Below are 12,041 nucleotides of genomic sequence, written 5' to 3'. Positions count from 1 at the left end.
TGGATATGCTGAAAGGTCCAAAGGATACAGATTCTTTTATCTATCTCATAGCACTAAAATTGTGGAATCGAAAAATGAAAATTTTCTTGAGAATGACTCAATCAATGGGAGTGATCTGTCTCGAAAATAATTTTCGTAGGTTAACCTTCCACTTTAGGTGAGAGATTAGTTATCATACAAAACACCCTTCAAGCTCAACCGGGTGTTGAACAACCAATCAATGAAAATTCACAAGCTGCTGAAAACACTCTAGTAGATCAGACTGTTCAAGAAAATCTAGAAATCATTACAATCAGTTTAACAACATGATCCACAAGAAAATGTTGGTTCAACATTGAAGAGATCTACTAGAGAAAGGAAATCAACAATTTCTAGTGACTATATTGTATATCTACAAGAGTCTGACTATAATATTAGAGCTGAGAATGATCCTAATTCATTTTCACAAGCCATGAGTTGCAAAGAGTCAAAATTGTGGTACAATGTTGTGAAAGAATAGATGAATTCTATAAAAAGTAAAGATGTTTGGGATCTTGTGTCGTTGCCTGAAGGCATAAAATCTATTAGATGCAAATGGTTCGTCAAAACAAAAAGAGACTCAATGGGCAACATAAAAAGATATAAAGTTAGACTCGTTGCGAAAGGATTCACTCAGTGAGAAGGAATCGGTTATACTAAGACTTTTAGTCCTATATCTAAGAAATATTCCTTGTTCATTGTGTTAGCATTAGTAGCTCATTGTGACCTTGAGTTGCAACGAATAGATGTGAAAACTGTCTTTCTCAATGGTGACTTAGAGGAAGAGGTATACATGAAACAACCTGAAGGATTCTCCTCTAGTGATGATGAACACTTGATATGGAAGCTAAAGAAGTCTATATATTGATTGAAACAAGCATCTCGACAGTGGTATTTAAAGTTCCATAAAGTTATCTCTTCGTTTGGTTTTGTTAAGAATGTCATGGATCAATGCATATTCCAGAAGGTCAGTGGGAGTAAAATTTGTTTCATTATTTTATATGTGGATGACATTTTACTTGCAACAAATGACAGGGGTATACATGAGGTGAAACAATTTCTTTCTAAAAATTTTGATATGAAAGATATAGATGATGCGCCTTATGTCATTAGCATTAAGATTCATCATGATAGACATTGCAGTATCTTAGGTCTATCTCAAGAAACCTATATCAACGAAGTTTTAGAAAGACTTCGGATGAAAGATTGTCCACCGAGTGTTGCTCCTGTCATAAAGGGTGATAAGTTCAATTTGAACCAATGCCCGAAGAACAAATTTGAGAGGGAGTAAATGAAAAACATTCCATATGCTTCTGTTGTTTAAAGCATGATGTATGCTCAAGTATGCACAAGACCTGATATTGCATTTGCAGTTGGAATGTTGGGAAGATATTAGAGTAATCTAGGTATTGACCACTAGAGAGCTGCAAAATTTTTTTTGAGATATCTTAAAGGGACAAAGGTGATTGGCTACTCCGATTCAGACTTTGTCGGCTATGTTGATTCACGTAAATCAACATCACATTACATATTTATGTTTGCTTGTGGAGCTGTATATTGGAAGAGCGTCAAGCACACTTTAACTACTACTTCCACTATGGAGGCTGAGTTCGTTTCATGTTTTGAGGCTACCTCATATGAAGTATGGTTGAAGAGTTTCATATATGGGTTTAGACTTGTGGATTCGGTTTTTAGGTCGTTGATGATATATTGTAACAATTCAACTATTGTCTTGATGGCTAAGAACAACAAAAGTGGAATTCGAAGGAAACATATTGATATTAAGTATTTAGCTATAAAGGAATGTGTAAAAGAAAAGAAAGTGGTCATTGAGCACATTAATACTAAGCAGATGTTAGCTAATCCTTTGACTAAAGGCATGCCACCTCACAAATTTAAGGACCATGTTGTCACTATGGGACCTGTTCTCACCATGTAAATTTTCATTATAATAACGATTATAAAGAAACTCTGTTAAGTTTGATGTTTATCATATTTTGTGCGCACATTAATTTGATTATTTCGAGAAATGTCACTAAAATTTGGGCTTGGAATAAACATTAGGTTTATTCATTAAGAAATTTGGGCTAAAGTGTTGAGAAATGATATATTGTGAGACATGGAAGATACTATTCAAATTCTAAGAGAAAATATCACAATGATTCATGCATTATGTTTCGACTTTAAGTATTCATGGGTCATACGAACCAAGTAGAAGAATGTTAGAGTTGGTTCGTAGAAAAACCTCCCACATTCCCATGTTTTGTGAGGTCACTCCCACATGCCCACATTTTGTTGCCCACTACTTTCACTTTGTGTGATACCGGGGCATGTGATTGGTGGTTTATGATGGGGAACCACCACTATAAATACCCCAAGCATAAGGTCCCTAAGTATAAAAAACAAGTTCTGAAAACAATTGCATCTAGTGAGGTTTCCGAGTGCTTAGAAGACTTTGGCAATTTTTCTGTTTTCGTATGGTTAAATACGACGTCCTCGTCGGTTGTTTGACGCGCTCAATCAATGGTGTTGCAATATCTGAATTTTGACATTTGGTTCAGGCAGTGATCGAAGGTATTTATGTTCGATATTTTTCACTGCACTTTAACGTTTAAAGCATCATTTATGCGTATCTGAATTTATATTTAAAAAATATTTCAATGAATGTCGAAATTCTATTAGGGGAATGATACAGCTAAGGAAAATCCAAAATAAAACTCGCTTAGTTAACGAGGATTAAGTAGCACAATCACAGATAAATACAACACAATCCAATCAATTTATTTACATCCCATTTTGAGTTTCATACTCGATAATCGAAAAACGTATAAATCTTATCATAAAATATTGTAGATATCTACTACAAATAAAAATAAAATAAATTATTTTAACGACTGATTCCATTGACCAAGGCTTGAAGTCTAGATTTTATGTCAATATACAACAACTTCAAATTTGTAATGTTGGGAGCTAATAAAATTATACGTTTATATTTTGCTTTCCCAAAATTTATAATTTAAATTGGCATCCCAATCTAATTTTTTTAGTTCATGTGAATCCTTTAATAATCAACAATTTGGTTAACCAATATCATTAATTTATACAAGTGTAGTAAAAAATCCTAAAAGTAAAATATATGAATTAAATCCTAAATTTTAGGATAGTAAAAGGACTAAAAAATAAATTGACCAATCAGCTGTGCACGCATTAACGCCATTGAAGTCCTGATTGAATCCCGATTCTTTGAGATTCACTTCCAATTGGTCGTAGTTTATGCCACCCTGTAACTGTTACCACTATAAAACCTCTCAGCCCCCGGATTTATCTCTGTTATTCCACTCGCACATTAGCTGTTTTTTCAAAATATTCCATAGGGTATTTAAAGCCTTGGGATCTCCTCTGATTCCAATTTTCTCTTCATAAAAATCGAGCATTCAAAGGGGGACATACCGAGACTGCGAGTGAGAGATGGTGAGATCAATAGATAACCACAATGATGATCATCAAGATGGGTGGGAAACAGAAGCCCTTGATAACGGTGATCAGCAATCGACGGATAAAGTATTGGTGGAGGCAGCTTTCAAAGGGACGCCGGTTCCGCCATGGAACAAGCAGATAACAGTGAGGGCTGTGGTGACTAGCCTTGTTTTGAGCTTGGTCTTCAACTTCATTGTCTGCAAGCTTAATCTAACCACCGGTGTTATACCGTCTCTCAACGTCGCCGCTGGTTTGTTGGGTTTTGCCGTCGTCAAAACGTGGACCACCGTTCTCGAGAAGCTTGGACTCTTGAAACAACCTTTCACGAGGCAAGAGAATACCGTCATCCAAACATGTGTCGTCGCCTCATCGGGCATTGCCTTCAGCAGTACGTGTTCAAACCCAGACGACCCTTTTTTCTGTTTGCTGTTTTATATATTTATAAATTTTCGAGGGGAGTTGGATTCGGAGATAGTCTGCCAAGTAGTATTGTCCTTCGTCGGTAGCTCTAGTCATAGCATTTTCACGCCCTCTACCCTATATGCTATAGGGCACGGGCTCAAGTCTAATCATTCGTAATAGACATGGATATTGCCTTATGAGATGCATCCATTGATTCTCCACGAAACAATTTATAGATCTCTCTCGAAAGAGTAATTTGTGTATATTATATGTTTGTGTTTGATATTTTATAGGTGGCACTGCAAGTTACTTGTTGGGGATGAGCCCGCTTGTATCAGGTCAAGGAGACAGTGGGAATACGCCAGAAAATGTAAAGAGACTATCACTTGGGTGGATGATAGGGTTTCTCTTTGTCGTCAGCTTTGTTGGCTTGTTTTCTATTGTGACCCTCAGAAAGGTTATTTCCTTTCACTTCTTTTAGGCCTTAAAATTTTGTTATGAATTTGAAAACATGATCAGATTAATCTCAATTCCAATTCAATTTGATCATTATAACTTAACAATGCTAAACTGTTTCCAGATAATGATCTTGAAATATAAGTTAACATATCCTAGTGGGACAGCGACTGCATACCTCATCAACAGTTTCCACACACCCAAAGGTGCCAAGTTGGCCAAGTGAGTAGAATTTGGTCACACCTCTATAAATTTACACTATTTACTTAGGCTTGTGATGCATAGTTTTATCATTGCATGCAAATTGCTTCTTGCTTTTTGTCCCAAATTTTGTTTCATTGTTTCTCTTTGATTATTAATTGGCTTTTGTAGGAAACAAGTTGCTGTTCTCTTCAAAAGCTTTGCCGTCAGCTTTGTATGGGCGTTTTTCCAATGGTTTTACACTGCTGTTGATGGCTGCGGGTTTTCGAACTTTCCCACCTTCGGTCTCCAAGCATACGACAAGAAGTATACGTCTTTCTTTGAAACTCTAGATTCGTGTCAACAAAACATTTCGATTTGTTATTTGTTAATGACTGAAGCAGAAAAAACATATGATAGTCTCTTATTTACGCAAATATTTGATAATTGATGACTACTAAGTGGATTTATTACATGATAATTTGATTGTCTTAAAGGTTCTACTTTGACTTCTCATCAACATATATTGGTGTGGGGATGATTTGCCCTTACATGGTGAATGTGTCTATGCTTTTGGGAGCCATCTTTTCATGGGGAGTCTTGTGGCCAATTATTGAGGGCAAGAAAGGCGTGTGGTATAGTGCTGAGCTTAGTCCAACCAGTCTCCATGGCTTGCAAGGATACAAAGTATATTTATTTGCTGCTTCTTTTTTCTTGGATCTATCACAATAACCCCATTGTGATTAATAATTGTGCATATTCAATAACCTTGCCAGGTTTTTATTGCTATTTCCATGATGCTTGGTGATGGGCTATATCATGTTCTCTTCATGCTAATCAAGACCATACATAGCCTCATAGTTAAAAACTCCGGTAAGAAGGACTCGTCTGTTGTTGCCCCCGGTGCTTCGGTTCTTGATTCAGAGACTGCAGATTACGATGAAATTAGACGAACTGAGTTCTTCATGAAAGATCAGATTCCGAATAAGGTAGCCTTGTCGGGCTATGTTGTCCTGGCGATCATATCCGTTATTGTTGTTCCTTTCATCTTCCACCAACTAAAGTGGTACCATATTCTCGTTGCTTATGCCATTGCACCCATATTGGCCTTTTGCAACGCCTACGGTTGCGGTCTCACCGACTGGTCTCTAGCCTCCAACTACGGGAAATTAGCCATCATCATTTTCAGCTCGTGGGTTGGACTCAATAACGGTGGTGTCGTTGCCGGTCTAGCATCTTGCGGTGTGATGATGAGCATCGTTTCCACAGCCTCCGATCTCATGCAGGACTTCAAAACGGGATACCTCACTCTGTCATCTCCCCGCTCCATGTTTTTCGCCCAAGTAATAGGGACCGCCATTGGCTGCATCATGTCACCAATGGTCTTTTGGTTCTTCTACAAGGCTTACCCTATAGGTGACCCCAATGGCACATACCCTGCACCCTACGGTCTCTTATACCGCGGAATCGCACTTCTCGGCGTCGAAGGCATCTCTTCACTCCCCAAAAACTGCCTCAACCTTGTCATCGTGTTCTTCCTCATTGCATTCGCCATAAACTTGATTAAAGAGCTGTTGCAGCGATACGAGACGAAGTTAGGGCTTCATCGGTTCGTCCCTAGTCCAATGTGCATGGCCATCCCATTTTACCTAGGTGGATTCTTTGGCATTGACATGTGTGTAGGGAGTTTGATTCTCTTCTTGTGGGAAAGGAGGAACAAGCAGCAGGCCACTGACTTTGCACCAGCCGTGGCATCGGGACTCATCTGCGGTGACTCGTTGTGGGGTGTACCGGCTGCTATTCTTTCCCTTCTTAACGTCAAACCTCCTATTTGCATGAAGTTTCTCTCGGCCGCCGTTAATGCCAAGGTCGACAGCTTCTTGGAAGGAAACTAAGTTCCCATATTTTCTAATATATTGCTATGATCCATACAAATTAATGTAATGTACATTTGGCAGTAGCTATATTCTAGCAGGTCAGGATTTTTTAGGACCTTATCATAAGGTTCGTAGAACATAGACTATGAAAATTTGGATTTTGAGGTTGTGGGCATGGATTTTTCATTTTTCTTTTTTTTGGTTGGGGATTTATAGCTTGTGCTTATTATTTTAAGTATATGGTTAATATATGGTTTATCTTCTTCTGATTGTTGAATCTTTTTTTTTCTTGCAATCTTAAAAGTTATATTAACGTGTCATTGCATTTTGGTATAATTTTCATTTTATTGAAATCGTAAGATTATTTTTATTTAATTATTTATTCATATTTAATAAATATTCTCTCGGTTTCATTAAATTTTTCTAATTTAATTTTTAATAGTAAAATAATTTCAATTATACACTTTCTTAAAAATCTTAGGTGAAAATATTCTTTTTTATTTTTTAATATGTTTTATTATTATTTTTTACTTTGAGATTTAATATTGTACAAAATATAAAAATTAAATCGTTCAATTTTTTTATTTAAAAATATCAGTTTACGGGCAAATTACATATAAAAACCTATTTTTTTAAAAATTTACCAAAATGGCCCGGTAAATAATTATTTACCGGAATGGCCCTATTTCCCCGAAAGCGCGTCCACGTCAGTGTGATGTCAGGAGACGTGGCAGGAAAATACGTCCCTGAGGAAGCATTTTGCCCGTGTCTCCTGCGGTAGGGTTTAGGGTTAGGGTTAGGGTTTTGGTATTTTTAAATTTAGGATTTTAGAGAAAAAATTAAATAAATAAGGGATTAGGGTTTAGAGTTTGTTAATTAAATTAATTAAAAAAATTCAAATTTGGATTAATTTTCGTGTTTATTATTTTTAAGAAAAAATCAATTAAATTAGGGTTTAAGGTTCTTGGAGTAATTTAATTAAAAATTTAAAAATCGATTAGGATTTAGAGTTAAGGGTTTTAAGAAAAAATCAAAATTAAGGTTTAGGGTTACTTGAGTAATTTAATTAAAAAATTAAAAATCAAATTAGGATTTAGAGTTAAGGGTTTTAAAAAAATTAAATAAATTAGGGTTCAGGGTTACTTGAGTAAATTAATTATAAATTTATAATAAATTAGTTTAGGGTTTAGGGTTTAGGATTTTTAAGTAAAAATTCAAATAAATTAGGGTTTGGGGTTTACAGTTACTTAATTAAATTATTTGTTAATTTAAAGAAGCTCCCACGTGACGCGCTTTTGCTACAGTGGCTCCTGAGAAAATAATTTCGAGTAGACGTTTCTGAGCAAACAGTGTCAAAAACGCTTTAAACAGGATGCTTTGTCAGCAGAAGTACTAAAAAAAGCTCTCACATGAACGCGCTTTTGCTACAGTAGCTCCTGAAAAAATAATTTCGAATAGACGTTTCTGAGCAAACAGTGTCAAAAACGCTTTGAGTAGGATGCTTTGTTAGCAGAAGTACTGAAAAAAACTTCCACGTGGACGCGCTTTTGCTACAGTAGCTCCTGAAAAAATAATTTCGAGTAGACGTTTTTGAGCAAACAGTGTAAAAAACGCTTTAAGCAGGATGCTTTGTCAGCAGAAGTACTGAAAGAAGCTCCCACGTGGACGCGCTTTTGCTACAGTAACTCCTGAGGCTATAAATAAGGCAAAATTTTCCCTCAGATTGCATAAGTTACTTACAGCAAAAAAAATTTAGAAAGGCTAAGAAGGATAGAAATTGAAGATGAGTAAACGTATTAATGCTGTTATTTACTATGATGGTGAGGTTTGCCACACCGAGAATGGTGTTATTTTTTTTGTCGGAGAATACAGTGCGACTGGTTTTTAACCAGAACATAGATTTGACAAAACTTCGTAAAAGAATTAGGAGTAAAATATTCGGAATAATGCCAATGAAAGTTCTGTCTATTACGTATCAATTTTGTTCTTCTGTTGATCCGGTGACATATGACTCATTCGACATAAAAGGTGCCCGTAGCTTGGAGGCAATGGTGCAAACTCATCTTGCTAGTGGAGCACCGTATATTGAGTTATATGTACAATTTACATCGCCAAATGATGCACTTGCGACTAGTATTCGAGAGGTATACGCGACCCCTACCCGACACTCGGTTAATGGGTTACAAAACACAAAGCAGCCCATGTTTGGTAGTGGTGTGGAATACACAACCCCTACACGACACTCTGTCGGTGGATGGGACATGCACCTCGATGGGTCGATGTTTGATGCTAGAAATACGTACTGGGGAACGACATCAACTTCTACTGGTTGGCAATCTACATCCAATTGGGGACGTTATGAAACGCCTAGAAGAAGGGATGATGTACTCCCTACGACGTCCACCGGTGAGGGGACCTCGTACGTTGTAGATGATGGTGGGTTAGAAGATGACTCTCATGTGGATCCACCTCGAGAGCCCGGGCCCGATGATGCAGAAGTTGGATTATTTTTTAAACCGGAGCCTATTCCAACCGAACCTGAAGATGTTGAAGGGGGTTTAGATGAAGAAGAAGATCCACGATTCAGGGCATACTCACCTCCAGCCCACATGCATAATGTCGATCTGTCTGTAGATGATGAGTTAGAGTTTTCAGACTTACCATACTGGTTGCGTGATCGTACAAGTTCAGTATTGGATTCGAGTGAATTTGAAGTTGGTAATTATTTTTCCAACAATGATAGTTTTATTGGTGCTTTGAAACAACATAGCATCAACAATGACATTAACTACCACGTCGTTAAGTCCAAAACTGATAAGTTTGAGGTGAAGTGTGCAATGCAAGATGGTACATGTTCATGGAAAATCTACGCCTTGTTAAGGAAAATGACAGGGTTGTGGGAGATTAAAAAGTACAAAGGTCCACATACATGTGCTGCAGGTACAGCATTTAGGGATTCTGAATAATACTGTTATTATGTAATGTTGCATTATTTAATGTACTCCGTTTATAGGTATTTCACAAGATCATCCCAAGATGGATTCAGCTATGTTAGCTAGCTTGATACTGCCCACGGTGAAGGCAGATCCCAAGACTTTGGTGCCGGTGTTAATTGCCAATATTTATAGCCAAATAGGGTATACGCCCTCTTACCGCAAGGCTTGGATAGATAAGTAAAAGGCGTTGGAGAAGATGCATAGTGGGTGGGACGCTTCATATAATGAAATATGGCAGTGGTGTCAAGTGCTAGAGAGATACGTCCCAGGTTGCATAACGGACCTTCAAATCGAACATGTGTACTACAACGACCGATTGTTTCGTGATGCCAAGTGTTCAAACGCCTGTTTTAGACCTTTAAGTAATACCGAGACGTATTTTCATACTACAAACCATTGGTACAAATTGACAGTACCTTTATGTTCGGTAGATATACCAATCGGCTATTGGTAGTAGTGGCACAGGATGGCAGTGGGAGAATTCTTCCACTTGCGTTTGCAATAACACCGGCGGAGTCAGCTGATGACTGAGATTTCTTTCTATCTAGGTTAAGGAGGCATGTGTGCCCCCAACCTGACATCTGTGTTATTTCAGATCAGGGCACTAGCATACTAGCTGCAATTGATCGACAGGGAAGCTTATGGCGATGCACACACCATCAGTATTGCCTAAGGCACGTTGCTTCCAACTACTATAGGTAATATCCATCTAAGAGTTAACGACGATAAGTGACCAACATGAATATTTAGTCTCTATTAATATAATTACATTTGTCATTATAAATTTATTCTAATTGAAAAAGTGGTATGTAATATTCGCTATGAACTTATATTGGCAGGGTATGAAATAAATAAAGATCGTTTTCATGAGATGTTGGCAGTTTTACGTTCAATTAACAGTGAATGGGCGGACTACCTTTGCAACATACCTTTCGAACAGTGGGCACAAGCATATGACGGCGGCCCATGATATGGTCATATGACCTCAAACCTGGTTGAATGCATAAATTCCGTTATAAAAGGAACGCGCCATCTACCGATAACATCGGTTGTGCGAGAGACATATTTTCGTTTAGTGGCGCTATTTCCAAAGCGAGCATGGAGTTATGTAGGCCAGATGCAGGGAGGTCATGTATGGTGTAGTAAGGTAGTGCAAGAAATTAACAAGGCCAAGGCGCGGGTGAACACCATGCACACAGTCTGTCACGACCGAAAGAACTTATGGTTTCGTGTAACAGAGTTTGATAGACCGCACCAAGGTGTTATTGGCGGGCAATATCGGGTACACTTGCGAAATAGGAATTGCGACTATGGGATGTTTGAAGCACTTCGTTATCCATGCGCTCATGTAATTGCAGCTTGTCAGAAACTCCGTCTGGATCCGATGAGCTATGTCGACGAAGTCTACAAATTAGAAAACATGTACAATGTTTGGAGACACCTATTCCCACCGAACCCAGATGAACGTAAGTGGCCGTTTGTATCGCTTGCTCCCTTTAAGTTGTTACTAGATAGAGAATTACGTCGCAAACCAAAGGGTCGACCTTGCTCGACTAGAATATGTAACAATATGGATATTCGAGAAACAACTAGTCAACATAAGTTGTGCGGATGGTGTAGGAACCCAGGCCATACAAGCCGGTCATGCCCAAATCGCAATAGTTGAACGTTATGGTAAAAAAAATTGTATTATTTATATTTTGTTAAATCAAAAATTACCTTATTTAAAACGTGTCGGTGTAAAGGATTTCAATTATTTTAAAAATATTAAAGTAAATTACAATTACTTTATTCAACATATTGCCTTATTTAAAAGAATTTTTGTTATATTAAAAATGTAAAAGTAAATTTCTATTTTAGTACATGAAATAATATAGAAGAATTTCTATTTTATTACATCAAATAATATCAAATTATTCAAAATGTTTGTACAAATATATTAAAATAAAAATCAATTTCTGTGCCCGCCGAATTCAATGTCACATAGCGGTCGTCGACGGTTATGCCCTGGATTCCTTCTTTGTCTAGCTTCTGGTGGGGGTTGTGGTTGCTCTGGCGGGGATTCTGATTGTCGGTGTTGGGACGATGAGCCACCATGATAGAATAGTGACTGTGGAAGTGTTTGCATCACCAACGGCGAAGCTGTTTGAAACTCATACGATAACGGTGATTGGTAAAAAGAAGAGCTCCCCGACGGCTCCTCTTGCGATCCCTTGTGCGACGTTGGCCTATACATCGATGGTCCACTCGGCGTAACAGAAAATAGAGATGAATCGGGCCATGGACTCCAACCTGCCATAGGACTCGAAAAAGGAAACATATAAGGGTTTGGATACATAAAAGGGCTAGGATACGCACCTGGCATCATCTGAAAAGGCTGTACCGTGGGTATCATCGGTTGAACTGCTGGGTCAGGTGACTGTGTCGGTACTTTTGCTGGGTCAGGTGATTGAATGGCCGCTGATGATGGGTCGGGTGAATTTCTGGGCCTCATTGATGGGCCTACGTCGTTCCCTTTGGACACGTAATTACTGTTGCCTCTCCTCTGCTGACAGTAAATACGGCTTGCCATGGATCCTAAACCATTGCATGTATTTCGGCACGCACACTAACTCAGGAATGATAATCGGTTCCC

The 12,041-nt window shown here is 38.0% G+C and overlaps 1 protein-coding gene across 1 annotated transcript; it reads left to right on the top strand.

The window, feature by feature from the left end:
* Positions 1-3,312: 3,312 nt before the first annotated feature.
* Positions 3,313-6,677, top strand: LOC105783102 (probable metal-nicotianamine transporter YSL7). The gene is made up of 6 exons (XM_012608315.2): positions 3,313-3,883; positions 4,191-4,354; positions 4,478-4,575; positions 4,726-4,860; positions 5,031-5,220; positions 5,310-6,677. The coding sequence occupies exons 1-6, from the start codon at positions 3,487-3,489 to the stop codon at positions 6,426-6,428; spliced, it is 2,103 nt and encodes a 700-aa protein (XP_012463769.1). The 5' UTR covers positions 3,313-3,486; the 3' UTR covers positions 6,429-6,677.
* Positions 6,678-12,041: the final 5,364 nt, after the last annotated feature.

The sequence above is a fragment of the Gossypium raimondii genome, chromosome 13 (genome assembly GCF_025698545.1).
Source record: "Gossypium raimondii isolate GPD5lz chromosome 13, ASM2569854v1, whole genome shotgun sequence".
NCBI lineage: Eukaryota > Viridiplantae > Streptophyta > Magnoliopsida > Malvales > Malvaceae > Gossypium > Gossypium raimondii.
This window is presented reverse-complemented; position numbering and strand designations above follow the sequence as displayed.

What these genes read in the sequence shown, in the direction of transcription:
- LOC105783102 (XM_012608315.2), top strand. Translation starts at nt 3,487, where the DNA reads ATGGTGAGATCAATAGATAACCACAATGATGATCATCAAGATGGGTGG. An exon ending in CTATTGTGACCCTCAGAAAG is followed by an intron (nt 4,355 to 4,477) that starts GTTATTTCCTTT and finishes AACTGTTTCCAG; the next exon opens with ATAATGATCTTGAAATATAA. An exon ending in ATGGCTTGCAAGGATACAAA is followed by an intron (nt 5,221 to 5,309) that starts GTATATTTATTT and finishes TAACCTTGCCAG; the next exon opens with GTTTTTATTGCTATTTCCAT.